The 19,627-nt window shown below is 41.5% G+C and overlaps 1 protein-coding gene across 3 annotated transcripts in view; it reads left to right on the top strand.

Moving 5' to 3' along the window:
• The first annotated feature begins 128 nt into the window (after window positions 1–128).
• ahcyl2b (adenosylhomocysteinase like 2b) overlaps window positions 129–19,627 on the top strand; it is a 41,688-nt gene continuing 22,189 nt past the window's right edge. For 2 of the 3 annotated variants that reach the window (XM_044343058.1, XM_044343059.1), the window contains exon 1: window positions 130–522. In XM_044343058.1, coding sequence (XP_044198993.1) covers window positions 184–522 — 339 coding nt within the window. In that variant the 5' untranslated portion in view covers window positions 130–183. Of the gene's footprint in view, window positions 523–19,627 lie in introns of all 3 variants that reach the window. The other variant, XM_044343057.1, reaches the window with a different exon arrangement.

Below are 19,627 nucleotides of genomic sequence, written 5' to 3'. Positions count from 1 at the left end.
CGACTTTTTAAGATGTCAGTGGTGTGACTATTGTTATTAGTGGGGGTGGGGAAAGGGGGTACATTTTTCAGATACTGGATGAACTACAAAGACCAGAATGCATTTAGCAGCCGTTGCTCCACCGCTCACATCCGCTTGACTCGCTATCTGTGTTGGAAAAAAGGACTTTGTGAAACTGCAGCGATGTCAGTCCAGGTTGTGGCAGCGAAAATGGCAGAGGTCGAGCTCAAAGACGTCCCCACCGGCAAAGACTTACCGGCTGAATCCCCAATGACACCGACCTCGGAGGGCAAAACCCTCGCCAGAAACGACCCACACGAGGCCGGTTTCTCTGCCGCTGCGTCCCTTGCAGCGGAGCCCTCCTCCGCTAAAGCCGGGGAAGGGAGCCCGGGTTTGCTCACCCCGAACCCCCCGAAGATGCCGCAGGCGTCGGCTATGAAGCGGACGGACCCGCAGCAGAACGGCGGAGAGGCTTTTGTCAACCGGGACGGCACCGTCGCCGAAGCACCTCGAATGAAAAAGGTGAGTGAGACAACAATTTTCTCCATAACTTGCTTGTTATCGGACCTCCACAAACCACTCGCTGCAATTATAGCTCGCTGGGAAAAGCTGGCATTGTGTGGCGATGCTAACAGGCTAGCCGTGTCAGTTAACGCTTTTTAATAATAGTCCTCGGTGCTAATAACAGACGTAGAGGGTGTAATAAAGGCTAAACACATTTTTAAACTAAGGGTAGACATTTCATTCAGGCTGACATCGCTAAATCTTTTGGACGTGAATTAAAGAGTTGGACCTCAGCATCAAACTGTTCTCCTAAGTTTCGTTGAGATTGGATGTCAATGAAGGAAAAGCTTTGTTGTTCCCCCCTTTTGAAAGAGTAGTTAACGCTTATTTTTTGTTGTTTTGTGGCTGTTTGACGTATCATGCGCACTACCTTTAAATTAAATGGTACACATACTATAAAATATGAAGCAGGCACATTGACGTTAGTTTGCAAAATCAAAACATAAATCACAGCTTTAGCTAACTTGCTTAACTGTGCCAATTTTTCTTGGTGAGCAGCTAGAAAAATAGACATTTTAGTGACTTCCAGTCTTAGGACACGTGGTGCCTTGTTGCAGCACGGCGCTAGCAAGTGATATATGTATGACTGTTTTCAGTAAGGGATTAGCTGTCTTGCTTTCAAACATGTTTCACTACGTTTGAGATTAGTAATCCTAAGAAACGTTATTGTTGCTGTTATGTGTGAGGCTTTAATGCACGAGCTAGGTACTTCAGCTGATCTGTACTCCTTTCCTGAACTCAAGTTAGTATATTAAGAGTATTCATAGTTCACACAGCTTAAAATACATGCCATGTTAAGCTTAGTTTGGCTGATGCAACGCCACCCAAGGTGTGTGATCTAACTCAGACATAACAGTACAGCAGTCAGTAATCCGTGACCCCGGGGCATTCCTGTCACCTAGTTTTCTCAAGCCTGATTTAGCCCGTAGAGCACCTAGGATCGATATTTTCGTGAGGGAGTTCCTGCCCTTGTGGCTTAATTCAGAGTCTTCACACTGTTTTAATCTTTCCATTTCATGGCCCCCAAAACTGTTTGGATGTGACTGTGCCTCTTATCTTTCTGTGTTTCATATAGTCTTGATTGGGATATGAAGGGCAATGTTCAAAGAAAGAACAATTTTATTTGATAAGGAGTCCTTTGAGGAAGCTGCCAGCTCTGTTTTTCTGATCATAGTTATTGTTGGCAGCTGACTGTGATTTATAGCCTTTGGTCACCGCAGTGCACTTTATCAGCAATCATCAGATTCAGGAAATTATTTTAGATATGCGTATGGTGAGAAACTCTCTGATACATTGACTTCCTCCAGGCACACTATCTTAACAAGCTAAATGCTGAAATTTTTGGTTTTGAAATGGGCTTAACTCTAGTGTTTGCCAGTTTGTGCTCCCACTGTTACATCGATGTGAAAGTACTGGTTAAGTGTGTTTTCATTATGAACCATTAGGATGGGAAAACTGAAAAGGTATCAGTATTAGAAAAAGATGAAACTTGGGGACCAAACAAGTCGGGTGGGATACACTCACCACCCACCCACACCCACTACTACACCCAGACAGCGATCCTATCCCATTAGACGACCCCTTAACGAAACCCACTAGGAGGAAAACCTGTTAGTACAGTTAGAGAATGGACAGCGCATCAACAGCAGCACGGAGCAGATGGCTTTACGTGCCTCAGACTGTCACAGCGAGCAGGGATATGGAAGTCATCCAGCAGTTGAGAGCAGCTGGCCCAAAGGTTGAACCACAATTGGGGGGCTGCCCAAAGCCGGACCTGCTGGATAGCAACAGCCACATCTGGATTGAGGAGACCAAGTTCTCATACAACAGCATGGTACAGCGAGTTCATTTCCAAAATGCTATATGTTCATTTCATTTAGTAGAAATATAATCAGAAGTTTATCTTTTAGTATTTCTTGAAATAAAGAAAGCAGAAAGAATCCCTAAAATGATGTCAAAATTGTCAGGAGTAGCTGATTGTTTTTACAAATAATGTATTTTATGTTGCAATAAAACTTGCACATCGCTGGTAGAAGCTATAAGCGCTCTATCTATATATTTTATTTAACTCCCAGTGTATTCAAATCAGTACAAGTATCATTTTATAATCCTTTTTTTTTTAATCAGTGCATTTAAATTAGTGATAAGAGTGATGTATGTGATATCCTCTGTGTTAACAAAAGCCTGTGTAGAGAATTTTAATTTAAAGAGATCATATTAATGTAAAGAGAAACTGCACTACAGGGATCTTTTTAACCTATAAAGGGGCATCTCTGAATTTTTAGGGTCAGTGTTTTTATTCATATAATGTAGAGATATCAGTAAGCCTGTGCAGTGGATAATAGGACACTCTAAATGCATTGGTGTAGGAATCTGTCCATTACATTAATTCAAATACTCTGTTTTCACCGCATTTGTCTGATCAACTACTTTAGTGTTTATCCACTGGGACAGAAGGATGCCTCCAGCTCATTTATAGATCACGAGGCACAGTGGGTCTTATGGCACTCTGCATTATAGATATACGACCACAGCCTGGCCTTGTGCATCTGCTGAATTCTGCCTCCCCAGTGCAGTAAAGTGTAAGTGAAGCACTGGAGCTGATGATGCAAGTATGCAAGCAGGCAGGCAGGCAGGCAGCAATGTTGCCTGACTGAGTGACTGGATGACTGGCTCGCTTTTAATCCATGCCTTTATCATGTCGCCACATGAGGGGATTAAAAGGCCAGCCCTCTGTTGTAGGTGGGCCCAGATGTAAGCTTTTTGAGTCGGTGATGAGTTTGTAACCCTCGCAGCTTGGCACGAACATCTCCAGCCTCTTGGAAGTCCAGGGTGATACCCCCAGCTGGGAATAGAGGGAGACTAGCAAAGGGCTCCGAAGGCATCAGGCTCAGTTTCTATTGTCACTGTTTGTGACAGTTTGCTGTGTTGCAATCCTTGCTTCACACTCTCATACTGAGCCAGTAGGATCAGCTGTCTGATTGGCTGGTACCTTATTTGAAGCAGATGATTTACCTGTTGAGAACACTGACCAAACATAAGTCTTTTCACCTTCATGACGCTGACTGAAACAAGTCTCTGCTGATCTTTAACATTCAGCAACGGCTGAACTTTGTTTTAAGAAAACATGCAGAGTGATATTTTTGTATGATTCCACAGATCAGTGTGTCTGTAAGATCATCCCTCTCTGATGTAATGTTATGTCACCCACTAAACCGGTGTTCCTGGTTAACAGGCTTAAAGTGACCTGTGGCTGCTCTTCTTGGAAGGTGTTTGAAAGAAGAGGTTATATATATATATTTAAAAAAAAAACATATCTGGGCTTTAAAAGCTAAAGACAACACTTATAAAATTGTGTACAATTGCAACTGCTCCTCATGTAAGATCATTAGGCATCCTCATCTGCCTGTGACTGTCCTTGGCTACAAAGGAGAACGTGTCGCTTTCCTTCCCTTACACCCTCTCATTGTGAGTCACCTCAGGAGATTGAGCTGGTCTGCGTACGTGCGTGTGTGTGTATTTGTGAGAGACTGTGGTAATCACATGCACTTCCCCAGGGGATCCTGTCTTCTCTCATTGGAGTCAAAATGTTGTCATAGCCTAATGCTGCATTTGTCTTTAACAAATTTTGAGAACAACTTTCTCGGATATGCCCGTAAAGCACCTGAACAACACCAGTCTCTTAGACTTGACATGAACTTATATGACTTTGGCCCTATAGGGATTACCAGGAAGATAGGTTGTATTTTCTTACACTGGAACAGTAGGTTTGCTTTTTAACATTACAGCTATGGAGATGAAAATAAGCCTCTTTTATGCGTATGTAGTATGTATAGAAGCATGTGGGCGTCCGCTGACTGCGTGCAAGTCTGCAGTTGTCGTGTCCATTTTGAAGCGTGGACATACTTTCAGGCTTTGCAAACACACATGCACATATCCCTTTTTCTCTGCACTGACAGGGGGAATGTGGCGCTGTGATGTGAAATAGGAAGGGAACATTGGATCCAAATCCCAAAATTGTCCCTCGGTCTTCCTCCTTGTTTTCCTTGGATGTTGAGCTCAATGGAAAAACGGCAAGCTCAGCTCTCGTGTGGCTATGTGACTGTCTTAATCCAATCCCAAACTCCGACCCCCTAACTCATGTAGCTCACAGAGGGTTTTGGTGAAAGCATCACAATCACCGCATTATATTTTCACTCTGTTCTTGGACAAACTGACAGTAATTGCTGAGACTCAGTGACAGGACAACCCTATTTGCGGCCCCGTATTAGATTAAACTCTGTTGCGCTGGCAAGAGTTTTCATTGGTTATTGAGTCATCATGGAGGACAGCAAATAAGTTTGACCATTGACAGAGGTCACAGGCAGGGTCACTGGGTTTTCACATGTTTGTGTGACTACATACTCGGGATGTTGATGATTAATGAATAATCAGTTAGCATCCTCCAGACATGAATTTGAGGTGTTCTTAGATAACCATACTGTGAACAGTCAGGCATTATGAAACATTACAGTGGCTGATTATTGATTTAGGAAATTGTATTCAGTTACGTACACTGAATGCTGTAGGCACTGTATACTAAGAGGTGTACATGGCATAATGATGAGGGAGAGTATTTACCACCCACAAGTTAGGGTTTGTATCTATTAGATTCTCTAGATAATATTTATGGTTATAGGTATATATGTAAAGTAAGTAGTCCCTGCTTCATTTTATTTGTAGTTGATGCTCATGATGTATATATTATAGCTGAACTCCTGCACTTGATGGAAAGCGTCCAGCGGTGAGGAAATGTTTTATTTTACAATCAGTGGGAGGGCAATGTTGTAAGAATGTAGAAAAATACACGAAGGAATGGAAAGCTGTATGTCTGTATAATCCCACCAGGCACCAAAACAAGAAGTGACGTGTCTCCAAATAAATTCATATTGGAACTCTGCGGTGCTGTTGTGTAATTTGGTATGTCTTTGCTGCCTCTGCCACTCATGGAAGAGGGTGTATATTTGGCCGGCTTTACCCTCGGTGTACTTAGCCGAGGTTTATTGCTGTTTTTAATGACCCATGAGTGAAACCCTGATTTAACTGTTCTTTCTGCGGTGCTCTCCTCTTCCTCAAATTACCATGTCACAACACTTTTATTTTTGCTTCATCTCCTCTCTGTTTCTGCTGGCCCTGTTTTGCTTCATGTCAGCCTATTCAACAATATTTGGTTCTTCTCTTAAAATGGATTGTCACACTACTTAAAATAAACCAAAACTGAGCTCTTACTCCTCCGTCTAAGTTACAAACTGCACCCGCCCCGGGACACCACTTCCTCTGTTGTTTTTATTGTTTAGTTGTTTTATCCCCTCATCTAGCGTTCTCACAGTCTGATTGTGTTCCTGTACGGTGCGAGCTTTGTCTTCCTTCTTGCAGTGTAAAATCTCAGCACCATGTAGCAAAGGCATGTGTGAGATCACACCTCCCTGACCGTCTTTATCCGTGCTACAGAGGCCGACTCAGGAAATGGATTGTTGGTACTTTACACCAGTTTGAGTTTCTCTCACCCCCAGGTTGCCAGATAGTGATCTCTTATCACTGTCCAGATGGGTTGTTTTAGCAGCTACTGTGCTGCAGAGCTGAATGAATCTGGATAACATGAGAATCTCACTTTTTTTTTTAATTGATCTGTTTTGTTATTGTCTTATAATTAACAAATATTGGTTTAAAAATAAAGTATAACACACAGGCACTCATGTACAGCTAATGTGCGTCGGAGTATCATTGAATTTGTTTAGCGTGCCCTCACTGAGATTTAAAGTTAAGTCAATATCGAGCATATTAGCTTTAATTAATTCTGTTGAAATTCAGCTGTGTTCAAATGTTAATGCAGTTTCCTAAATGCCAGTGAAATTTGTCTTTGTAATGATCAGCGCAGACCTTATTATGACATTTACAATACAATAGTTAATTAGGGCTACCTCGACATTTAGGATTTGCAGCCGAGAAAAATGAAAACACCTGTACTTGACCTCCTGTACTTCATAAATTCAGTCAGCTTCTGTATGTGTTTCTGCACCTGTATGTGGTTTCCCAGTTAAGTTGACACCTGTATGGTCTCATTTCTCTTACTTGACATGCCAATTCAAATTTCACACTCTATATTGCAGCCATAACACTGATCCTAAGGCAGACAGTCAAGGACCTTTGCCCTGGTTTCTGGCATGTGGCTCTTGGATTTTAGTATTTGGTCTGAATGTTATTGACACTCTTTTCAGGCTGGAATTGGCAGCGTCTGTATCTGTGTATGTGTTTCCCTGTTCCTGAGTGTACCACCCACACATAATCTGCATCTGTGGCTCCCCCAGTTGAAACTCATTTCCTGCCTCGTCATCGCAGCTCGCTATCACTGAGCATGTACAGCTCATTGAGTTACACATCTTCCCATCCAAAAGCTTTTTACAAGCCTGGGGTTCTTGGAACAGTAAAGTGAACAGAATGAAGGGAAAAGGAAAGCACTCACTTTTCCTGGAACTCGGCATAGTGTGAAATTTTAAACCCTTCGCTTTAGTTACTGTTGAACAAGTGAGTGAGCACCACCCCGGTTGATGTGTATGTGTGTGTGTGTACATGTGCCCGCTAGCCGACAGTGTTGAGTTTACATGAGGATCTGTAGACAGTAGTGGACATTAACACTGAACTCGATATGCAGCATGTTGAGGAATGCAGCTCCGTACTTGAGCACTGCATGCGAACAAAGGGCCAACATTGTGTTCAAAAAGTGCTGCCTCACAAAAGGGCCCTCACAAAGCCTGAAATTAACCTCCACACACCCATCTGTCTGTGCTGCTTCCCATTAGTAAGGCCAAACCACTAACCTCTGGCAGAAAGACATGATACTATAGCTGCTGAGACCTGAAACAGATTCTACACGTATGGCTGAGCAATACAAAGTAGTGATATGGAAATAAGAAACTTTGGTATTCTGTACCAACTGCCACAACAACTTTCAACATAATGGTTAAGGTGCAGATACTTTTGGTACAGGAAGTCCAACAGGAAATAGATCATAATCTTCCCCGAGTACCTGTGCCGACAAAGAAGGGACTTGCCACCAACTTTGCTTGCCACTGACTATTGCGTAAGATGATGTTGTACGAGTTCTGGTTTGAGGGTGGTGAGCACAAGCATTTCCGTTTTGCAACGTCAGTTTGTAAACAACAAAATAACTTTCTACACATGATGTCGTCAAGATCTTCCAAAGATAACAATCAATGATGTTCACTGCATCATTCAAGCCGCAACATCAGTAATAAGGAGTAAACGAGAGAAGGGCTTCAAGATGTAAGTTTACATCTCCAGTTACGTCAATAATTATGAAGGTAAGTTCACTTGCTAGCTTAGTAGCTACCTAACATAAACAGCCACATAGGATTAGCTATCTGTCTAACCAGCTAACTTTGCTATCTTTTGAGTACATAGGTTTGAGTAAATTAAGACACTCTGTCTAATCAGATTTATCTCTTTTAATTTCCTTATATTACAATGTTCCAAAAACAGAATGGGGATCAAAGCACACTGACAGCTCTGATGAAGACCAGAGAAAGCTGCACAAACTGAACCCTTCTCTCTCTCTCTCTCTCTCTATTAAAAAAAAAAAAAAAATTCTCTGATGCTTAGGCCCGGTGGGGAGTCAACTCAGGCCTTGCAATATACTGGCAGAAACCCTGAAGCTATCATATTATTCTGAGATACTGTCACTTTGATGAAGATGTTTCAACAGTTGAAACTAAACTGGAGTGAAGTAAAATTATGCTCTACAGAGGTTTATGACAGAAGCCAGTGGTGAAGACAATGACAGTTACCATATGTACTGGGTATGAAGTCTTATAATTCAATGAAGAAAACACGGTTAGTCTTCTCATGTCTGTCCAATCGGTTTAAGATGTTCTTTGAGGAACAACTACACTTGGGACGATGAGATCCGGAACATCCTAGATGGCCGGGCCTACGCTGACGTTAGGGACAAGGAGGACAGATGGATCAGAATCGCTATGAGCAAGGGGGAAATGATCACTGATTGAGTAATTTTTTTTTAAGAAGATTCCAGCTTCTCTTGATATTTCAGTCTAAATACTTTTTTTCAGCACTGGACAATCTGTAGTGTCTTATTCTCTTAAATTGGTTGTTTTTTTGCGTTAGGTGCTGTTAAACCTACCTCATGTTATGAACCTGAATTATGCAACTAATATGCAGTTTCTATTTTCATACTGAAATCTCTCAATCAGTAGCTTGAGATGTTACTTGACCAGACTGAAAGTTTTATTCAACTGAAAATAAACCTCCTGCTATCGTCAGTTAATTTTTTTGTCTTTTATGTCACATGAGCTCTTTCCATTAAACCAGACAGGTTAATTTAAAAGAAGTGTTTTATTTAGGATAAATCAAAATTCAATTTTAATACACATAAATATGATAAACACAATATGTAAATTCTGATAAAGATCCAACAGGACAAATCAGTAAAACATCTGGGAGACATCAACTGATCATGTCAGCTGATCCAATGAACTGCACTAAGTTGCACCAGCTATGTGAAAACTGGCCATTTGACATCATAGCACATCGTCGTAAGTTGGATTGATACTGAAATATCATTTCAATAAATTGATATTATTTTCTACTGGATTACTGTGTTGCAAAATGGCAGCAATTAATGAAAAAATGATGCTGTGTGGCAGAAAAACTGCTGTTTTGTCATTAGTGAGTTGTGTGATATTTTATGATTTACACCTACCCTTGGGGCATGTGTGTAACTGTTTAGTTGTTACTTAGAGTTATGTTTTAACTTATTTCCGTGGTGCAACTGCTTTCTGATCTGTACAGCTCTACTGTAATTTACCACTGTCTCCAATGTCTCTGTAGCATTTTGATATCTTGACAACACCGTAGCACAGATTCACTGTGAACATTAAGCTTTACGCTATATCCAGTGAGAACACACTGAACCTTTAATGAACCTAGCACGAGCAGACAGCTGAAACTGAGTGATCTGTGTGAATGCTTATTAGTCTTTTAAGCAAACTGAAGCTCAGTGAGGGCATCGCAGCTGACGTTCCCAAACTTTAAGCCTCGGTGTGGGTATGGTATAATCATTCCAGGCAAACAGAGAAGGTGCAGCTCCTTTGTTGAGTCTTCTCTGCCCCCCAGCTTTCACAATGAAATCACCTGTCTACAAATGCCTACTACAGAGGTGAGTATTTTAAGTGGGATTGAAGTTGTCTCTATGGATCTTAATGAGCCACTGAACCCGTACCTGAGGATCGATTGGAAATCGATGAAAGCTAATCTCCGAGTTGTACCTCGACGAATTAGCACATTGAGGCAACCATGTAGAGACGTTTTCTTGCCATTTATGTTAATTGTTTCTCCCTAATCTTAAAAACATTCATGATCGCTCTTGCTATCCAGGTGTTCTCTCAAATCATCCACACAACTACTACATCAAACTACAACCGGAAACAGTAATGCACACCTCATAACCCAGAAGTGAAGAGACGCCCTCTTGTGCACCGGGGGGAATTGCCATCCATCCAGTGAGAGCACTTAGTCTCAATTAGTATTTTGTATAAACAATGAATTTCCTCACATTGTTTAGTGTTTTTTTTGTTGCCAGCATTCAGTTATCTAGAGCTTTCGTCAAGAGGATTAAAAAAAAATCCAAATCCAGCCTAATAACTCATGAAGAATTGCTTCACACTCCTAATTAAACATAGATCATTGACCCCATAATGGTTTTGTTCAAAAATAGACCAGAACCACCCCCGTCTGTGCGCCTTTGATGTAATTATACCTTCCCCACAGGGAGTAGGGGCTATTTTTGGCATCCAAGAAGAGCAATGAAAAATGCAAACAATTCAAGAGATGGACCACTCATCTTTTGAGACCTTCATTACTGTTAAATCTTAAGTGTTCGGTTTGGTTTTTGAGGTTTCGGAGGGATTCGCTGCATCATTTAGCTTACTGACTGACGTTAACAGGCCTTTCTGTTTTTTCAATCCGGTGAAAGGATTTATTGACTCTTCAGAGCTAGAGTGGTAGAAAAATATGATGAAAAGCATGCAGTGATGGAGATGGATTATTGCATAGACATGTATACATTCATTAGACACGGCTTACTGTTTAATTTGCGTAAAAGCCGTGGTATTGTTGATCCGTCACTAGATCAAATGTCATCTGCTGTACGCCATCATTTGTTTTCTTTACATCTGATCAATAGCAATGCGGACCACTTTGCTGTCAGTGTGAATGGAGGTCATTTGACCACAGTTATTTGATGTGACCCCAGGGCACCAAAATGTGCCCTAGTTTGGCGTACACAGGCAAGAAAACTCTGTTACACAAGTGTAGAGGGAGTGTGTGTGTGTGTGTGTGTATGTAAAAGACAAACACTGTTACTTGAGGATAATCCTGTAATAATTAGTAGGAATTTTAATTTGCTTTCTAGGTGAAAACCCTATCCTTGTAGCTAAACTAGTCCGGCTCATGCCATTCATTTGCGAATAAACAGCCTACGATTTATCAGTGAGCTTTAATGCGGGAGTGTGCAGTCGAACATTTGAGTAATTTTAAATGTGTTTTGCTCCCAAGAAAATGAGAAATGAAAGCTTTAACTTGTCCTTGAAGGACATGTGAAGCCTGCGGTCTTGGCGCTCTTCCTCCACTCTGTAGGAGATAAGAAGGGAAAGGCATGTGCACGAAAGCACAGAAGGGGGGGAAAAAAAAAAGGTTACAGAAAGCCCTGAGTGTGTTGTTCACCTCTCCCCCTCTCTCTGTTAAGAAGCAGGTAGGGTTTAATCTGTCACTAAGCCCTATCATTGATTGCCTGTTCTCCTCCGGTATCAGTGTCCCTGGCTTTTACAGTGACTATCAGACCATATCAGAACTGTTCTAGCAGGCAATGCTCGGCGCAGATGAGCCCTGCATACTTTCCATAGTTTTATAGCAGCCAGTCGGGGCTGCAGAGGCTAGCAGTCAAAGACCCATCGAAAGGGAAGTTAGATTAATTGAGAATCACAGTTTTGTGGTTTGGACGCCATGTTTCTCACTTACAAATCTAGACACACCAGAAAATAACATAGGCATAGCATTTTGGGTGCATTTGGGAGCTTGAGTTGAAAAATTTTGGGGGTTGTTTATTGAGGATGTATTAACCTTCAGTTATCTCTTTGCTGTTCTCTTGTGCCTGCTTGTTGCTTGCTTCTTGTTGCACAAACATAACACAATGCCACTTGTTACACCCGCGTGCATCAAACCAAGTGTCCCCACACTTGGTTTTATGCATGCGCTTTCCAAATGCAAATGAAGAATTCCTGTATTCAAATTTCGAGAAACTAATCAAGATTGCAATGTACTATGCAGCTCTGATAGATATGACCACCGGTTTGTCAAGCAGCATGTACTTATGCTGTTACAGCAGCTTTCCATCTGCATAATGCATCTGTACATTCATTCATACTAAATAGGCTGACGCTGTGTGTAGGCTGTGAGAGCAGTGGATGACTTCCTCTGGTGCTGCTGGTGACATGGCCATACTGAGTGTAGTGAAGCCCTGTGTCGGCGTGAAGCCTCTGGTAATGTGTGTGTATGTGTGTGTGCGGGGGCACGTGTCGGGCCACTCGTAATTGCGTGTGGGCCCAGTAACTGCCAAGTGTATGCAAGGTAATGGGTGTGCGTGAGCACATTTGACTCGTGACTGTGTGTGTGTATGTGTGTCATTATTTACAGTCTGAGCACTTGTCTGTGTATATAAATCAGCAGGACCCATTCTTACATCATAGCCACCCTCAGGGCAGCATGCTGCGCTCTGATACGCACACTCGCACGCCACCTCACGCTAGCTGCTTCCTCCTCCTTCTATTAGTGAGAGTGGTCAGGAATCCTATACTATTGGGTGAGAGGTGGGTAATTGAGCTCATTGGAGCTCTGTATTAGTATTTCTTAAACTTGTGCGTTACATTTTATTTACCATCTCTCTCATATGTTAAATTAAAACACTCTGTCTTAGGGATAATTGCAGGTTGGTGGTACATAAAGCCATATTGACCCTAGTATGGAAATGGCACATCAAGGTCATAAAAGCTGGATCTCACACATCTCCCATCTCTACTTCTGAACATTACACAGACGGATGCAGGCATACATCAGTAATCTATGTGCATGTATTGTGAAGGTGTAGCCTACATGCATGTGTGTATCTATTCTGTGCTGCTGTCCTCTAGTCCGAGTGCCTTTCTGTCTGTCTGTCTCTTTGTGTCTGCGTGCGTGTGCGTGCTGCCAGAGCTCAACATCTACAGAGCAGCTTCACTAAAAGCCAGGCCTCTCTGTCACAGTCATACGCCTGTTTTTGTGTCTGTCCAGCAGTGTAGAGCGTCTGGTTTGTCCTGTGGTGTGACTTCAGGACTTGGACTCTGCCACAGGTTTCACCTAAGGCAGGTTTTTGCCACTCAGATCTCTATGAAATCTTAACACAGTGTTGCAGTTTTTCTCAGTGATATGACAGCGCAGGACAAAGGAGCTGCTGTAACTTCTGATTTCAAGAATTTCAATGAGCGAGCAGTCTCTCATTATTATAATATATCCCCCCTGCTGGCCAGTTTATCCTCAACGGACAGTATAAAAAAAAACAGTATAAAATTGTCAAAAACAGTTAAATGGTAACTTACTGTTCAACAGTTGAAACTGAAATTATAGTCAAGGGTCCCTGTATGTCCAGTGTGTTGATAAATGCATTTTAAAAACTAGTTTTAGATTGAATGTTTGTATTTAAATGTAGGTCTGTATATTGGTAGTCATCATGATGGTAATTATAGCAATTTTACTCAAAATTAGAAACCTCCTTCAGTATTCAACAACAAAAACAGGAATGCGCCGAAAAACAAAGCAGTTTTTGAAAAAGACAACAAGTGCCAGAATGCATACAGATGTTATTATAGGGTTTATCTCCCCCCCCCCCCCCCCAGTGTTTTTTTTTTGGTTAACCATTGAAACCACTGGTTGTTCCACTTGATAAGTATTAAGTTCTACAACAGTCAAACAAACAAGAAATCAAATTTCTACTGCTCTTGTGTCTGACTGAATGAAGCCAGCAGTCATCCAGGGGCAGCACAGCCTGCAGTGTGACAGACCGTCCTGTACTCGACAGTAATGGCGACATGCTCGATTGTCAGCCGCGTGCTCAGCTCCGTCAGCTCTGTCACGGTAAACTGCGCCAGATAATAATGTCGGCGAGATGTATGAATTGACGTTGACCTGTAATTGACTCAAAAAAGATGTATCAAGAATATCATAAAAAGAAAAGCAACTGAAAAAAAAAACAACTTTTTTTTTCTCGTTACCAGTCTGAGGCAGTAAACAGCACAGGCTGTACTTTTTTCATCCTCGGACATTGATGTTGTGCGAGTTGAATCAGAGAGCACTATCTCAGGAAAGCTGGGATTGTGTTTGATCTAGGCTTAATTATATATGCATGGAAGTCTATTTTTATTTTTTTGTTTTTTTTATTCTACACAAGCATAATAGTAATCCAGGAATAGCAGTTGAAAGCATTAAGAAAAATGTACACAACTCTTTTGATGTGCCATCCAAGGGCTTTTTAAAAAACATGCACATAATAAATTGTGGTCCACTCTCCAGTCTGTATCGCTTTGTGTAAGGAATAGAGTTGTGGCCGTTGAAAAGGAAATGAGGAGGGTGAAGAGAGAATGAAATGACTAAAATGAAGGGAGAGGAAGAAAAAAAAAAAAAAAAAGCCTGAATAAGTGCACGTCCTCCATGGAGCGCTGTGCGTGGGAGGTCTGAACAACAAGACATCCGTTGCTTTGTCCAGTAGCCTCTAATACAGGCCTGAAAGACACCAACACAAAAGGACTTCCGCTGCTTTAAGAAAAGAGGCCACATGTACAGGTAACGAGATGTCACATCATTATGCTTCTAATGGAGTGACACATTGCTGATATATATCAGGGCCCTAGGGATAATTTCATGGACTGAGCTGGATGGAGACACTTTGTTGTGACTGCCAACAAGCCTGTGTGTGTGTGTGTGTGTGTGTGTGTGTGTGTGTGTGTGTGGGTGTATATTAGTGCGTATGTTAACGTGTGAATGAGAGGAGATTCATTCCAACCGGATTTATTGATCAATCAGGAAAAGGGGCATACCATGTCCAAGTATTTGCAGAATGATAGCCAGCACAGATTTAGAGCTAATTAAAAAACCCCTGTAGTGCAATTCTAAATGTAAAGTGAATGTATTGTATGTAAAAGACAAGCATGAATGTAACATTACAAACAAGAAATTTAGTCTGAGCTGCCTCCTAGACAATGAACACAATGAATTTGGTTTATTTGTCTTGCCTTAATTGTGTAAGGCTGCAACTTATGATTCTTTTCATTATGAGTAATCTGTCAGTTATTGTCTTGACTAATCGTTTCGGTCTTAAAATGTCAATTGTGAAAAATGGCTATAGACAGTCCACCACCCAAAGATGTTCAGTGGAAAGTCATCAAGGACTAAACGAACCAGAAAATATTCACAAGAAGCCGGAAGCAGAGAATTTGAGCGATCAATAGACTAATCGATTAATCAACTAATCATTACAGTTCTTCTACTTTTTCCCCCGAAGTCTGAAAAAATATCTTGGCATGGCTTTGAGACGTAGATCTTTTAACTGAACATTTTTAACATAAATGAAAGACACAAATGAGTTGCATTGTGGGAATTGTAGGATCCTGATTGTTGCTGTTGCTTCTTATGTCAAATCTGTCCTTTTTGTGAGTGTCCAATCTTTATGGAAGCTCAATGTCAAAGTGCTGGAATACCCCTTTAAACATGTAGTAATTGAGTATACACAGTGATTGACCATATCGCTGATGAATTGTACCCGCTTGTTTTGGATTATATACAAAACAATTGAGAGTGCCTTCTTACAGACTTTGAAAGAAAGAAGTCATGCTCTGATTGAATTTCATATGGTTATATTGTGTTTTATGTGTTCAGTTTTTCAGCATCCAGCCATGCCTTTTTATTCATTTCACCTCGCTGTCAGAGGATTTTGTAGAGTTATAGGCCTGTATTTTGTCCTCTCCAAATGACTCCCAGATTGGGGACAGTCTGGCGGAAGCACTTTTAGGATTTGGCTTTGAGGATATTTCCAGACATTTGTTTATAGCGTTAAGCCATTAACAGAACATGTTCCTCTTTCCTCTCCTTGCACGTAGTCTTTTTTTTTTTTTTTTTTTTAAATGTTTTTATGCCATCGCTCACTTTTCTAGGCCTTTGTCAGGCAACGTACAAACATAAAGCTATTAAAAGCCCATTGGCACTTTGATTTGGGAGTACTCATCCTTGCACTTAGCCCGTCTGATCCTCTCTGCCTGTGTGTTCTCTTTTGAACTTCATTTAGTCATCATCAGTTATTATGCTGATATCATCACATGGAAACATGGCCTGACATCCAGCCAAGCATTTCGGGAAAAATTGTGAATTAAGGTCAACCACTGCCCACAATTTGGTGAAAGTTGGCTACAGCTGCAAAGTTTGACTTACAGGAACTTTGACAGATAACCAGGTGTCCATTAGTGGTCAAGGTTTCTTCAGAAAAACCCGTTGACATGGCTTTTTTTAAAAAAAATTTTATCAGACACTCTGTTAGGCTTCACTTCCACCTCCGGCTGCTTTATTGTCTATATGTCTGAATGGAAAGCATATCACAAGCCTGGCTGAGCTGCTCGGTGCCAACACAATCATCCTGCCATCACCGATACAGACTTTATGTCTGTCTGGTAATGTGAGATTTCCTGGCCAGTAATGGCTTCCCAGAATGGAGCAGGTGTTGACACAATACTCGAAAAACTCGAGTAGCAACTCATGCTTTCAGTTGACATTCAAATGGGTCCCTGGAAAATTGTGTTTTGGTTTAGGACCAGTGCAGCTGACTGTTTATGGTCTGATTCACTGATGGAAAAAGTAGCCTTGAATCTTTTCCGGCTCCCCTTTCCCCCCAAAATCTGATAAAAATCTTCTAAAATCTTTTGCATCTATAAGACTAAAGCATAGTTGTGAGTATTAATCATGTGACTAGGGCTGCACCTAACAATTCTTTTCATTATCAATTTAAACGGACTTAAATTATTTCCTCGATTTATCGTTTTATCTTTAAAATGCCAGAAAATAGTGAAAAAGGCTTGTTATAATATTTTAGTGACATCTTCAGATGTCTTGTTTTGTCTGATCAACAGTCCAAAATCCAAAGATATTCAGTTTACTATCATGTATCACAAAAAAAGCTTCAAATCATCACATTTGAGAAGCTGCAACCAGCAAATATTTGCCATTTTTCCTTTTTAAAAAAGACTAAAACAATTATTCAATTACCAAAATAGTTGCAGATTAATTTTCTGCCGATCGACTAATCGTTGCAGCTCTACTAAACTTTCTATGTGAAAGACAAAAAATGACTAATCTGTCTTAGTTGAACATCACCTAAATAATAATAATAACACACTATTGCCCATTCTCTGCTGCTGTTTGCTGTGTGGTCATAAAGTATAACTAGCTGAAACATCAGGACATCTGTTAAGATTAATATCGATACACAAAGCAAACAGAGCCGAATGACAAATGGGTTTTGTTTTTTGTGTGGCACTTGTACCCAGTCGGTGTATGTTCTCTGGCTGGAGCTCAGGTTGTGTTGCCAGCCACGGAGGCAGGGTTCCCCCAGAGGAGAGCAGCAGGGAGGAGATATAAACACCCAGCTTCCCCACCGGCCCTGACGAAGAACACTTCCTTCCATCGTCTCCCTTTGGGTTTCCTCACTCAAAACCTTGCAACAGGTCTCTGCCGGCCCAGCCTAGTTTGCCTCTAGTGCATCTCTCCGCTCCTTGATTCAGATAGATGTACAGGCTGTCTGAAGTCTCTGCTAATCTGTCCGACGGTGACCTTCTGTTGGGCGTCGTGGCATCTTCCTTGTTCAGACTTGAGTTCAATATAGAAAAGGCTTCACTGACATAATGAAATGCATCAGAAATCACAGCTGTTAAGGTTTCCTCATTCAGAGAAAAACACACACAATCAGATGTCTGTCAGACCAGGCTCCAATTCACTGCACATGGGGTCTTGGTATCTCTGGCAAACACAAACACAGAGTTTCTCACATTCAGTTTAGTCTCTCTGGACAAAGGCTCTTTGGTTTTGGATGGAGGGGGTTTCAGTGACCTGGCCCACGATGGTCTGTAGCAGCTCTTTGAACTGTCTAAAGTTGATGGGAGAGTGTTTGGTCAGCGTTTTGTCTCTTTAGGGTGATAATTAGGTGTTCTGCAGTTTGAAAAGCTATCTAGAGGAGATAAAAATGTACTGTTTACCGGAGAGAGACGAGGCTCGAGTTTTCTTTTGTCTCGGTACTTTATATTGACACTCCTCTTTATCACTCGCTCCCTCTCTCTGTTCACAGTTTACCAGAGATTTACCAGACATTCCTCCCTCGTTCATGTCTTGCTGAGGGAGTAAAAACTCAAACATTCAAACTGCTGTCGAACACGACGCCGCATACAAATATATGTATATGACTGCAATTTGAGGTCTGTTTGTGTAATGACATTTAAGAGCAGATGGGAGAGTTTGCATATGAGTCTCTTGTGAGAAAAAAGGAATCACTGTTGTTTTTTTTCAGTCCTTGCTTATATAGTCATGCAAGGACACAGCTTCAGCCTCAAGCTTGGAAACGATGAGAAAAGAGCACAGAGCGGGATGTAAACACAGAAATGAATCAGAAACACATTGCCTACAGGACACGTGCAAGAAAGCGTATCCAATTGCATGACCTTGTTGACCAGTTGAAGGTGATGGTGAATTGTGTTGAGCTGAACAAAAATAATTATATTCTGTCTGCAGCAAAACAAGCAAGCCTTTTTGCCCTTATCAACATCATCAAATTTCAATTTTCCTCCTAGTATGCTACCTCTTCACAGTAGCTTGTCAGCACCAACCTCCTGAGTGATTCTCTAACCCCAAGTGTGCTGCTTTCTGTCTCTCCCTCAAGGCTTCCCGACTCTGTAAACACGGCAATTTGTGAACGAGCCACACCATTAGTGTCCGCCCTGAGGCTGCAGCCCTGTAGAATATTCATGTAGCTTAATGATGAAGGTAGTGGGTATATCGGCTATATGTTGGTCAATTTTGGATAAGCTGATCTAAAGTATGTGCAGGTTTATTAGGAGACCAGATGTGGTGTTTATCTTGTTTATCACACCAGCGTTTAGTACTAGTATTGACAAATGTCTATGCAGGGCTAGAGAGAGGACCTTAGACCCAGCTGCCAGCTAAAGAGGCCCAATGTTGTGTTGCTGCAGGGGTCTCTGCTTCATCCCCTGACCCATTGTGTTTGATTAGGATCGGGTTCCCTCCTACACAGGTCTGGAAACATACAGAAGATGAATCTCCTCTGGTCTGGACCGACATCAAAAACGCAAGCTGTGTAAGCACAAGGAAAAGTTCGTACCCAGAGGTGCATGCTTTGTGCAGTTTTAGAGGCCAAACACTGAATTTGGAGAAACTAAAATGTACAGGAACTCTAAAGAAACCTGAAGAAGGGAATTTTCAAATGGGACGTGTGTGGAATCCCCAGTGATAACGCAGCTGTGAAGACACTGATGTATGTTTTGAACTCTCTTTAGCATAGCATGCCAGCTTGTATCCCTATAGTAACAGCTGAGTACACACACACACACACACATATATAGACGGGTGACAAATTAAAGGAAAAACCTGAATAAATGAGTGGAGAAACATAACAGATACAGATGCTTCCACACAGGTGCGCTGCATGGTACAATTAAGCAGTTAACATCCAATCATGCTCTGTAGCATGTATAAAAACGCTGAGCAGGACCAGTCGATTCTGGTTTTGTATCAAGATGGCAAGAAGAAAACATCAAAGTGACTTTGAAAGGGAGTTCATTGTTGGGGCACGGATGGCAGGAGCTTCAGTAAAAAGCAGACTGCAGACTGCTCAACTGGCTCAATAGAA

The sequence above is a fragment of the Thunnus albacares genome, chromosome 23 (genome assembly GCF_914725855.1).
Source record: "Thunnus albacares chromosome 23, fThuAlb1.1, whole genome shotgun sequence".
In the NCBI taxonomy this organism is placed as follows: domain Eukaryota; kingdom Metazoa; phylum Chordata; class Actinopteri; order Scombriformes; family Scombridae; genus Thunnus; species Thunnus albacares.
Note: the sequence above shows the minus strand (reverse complement) of the source record. Positions and strands in the feature narration are given on the sequence as shown.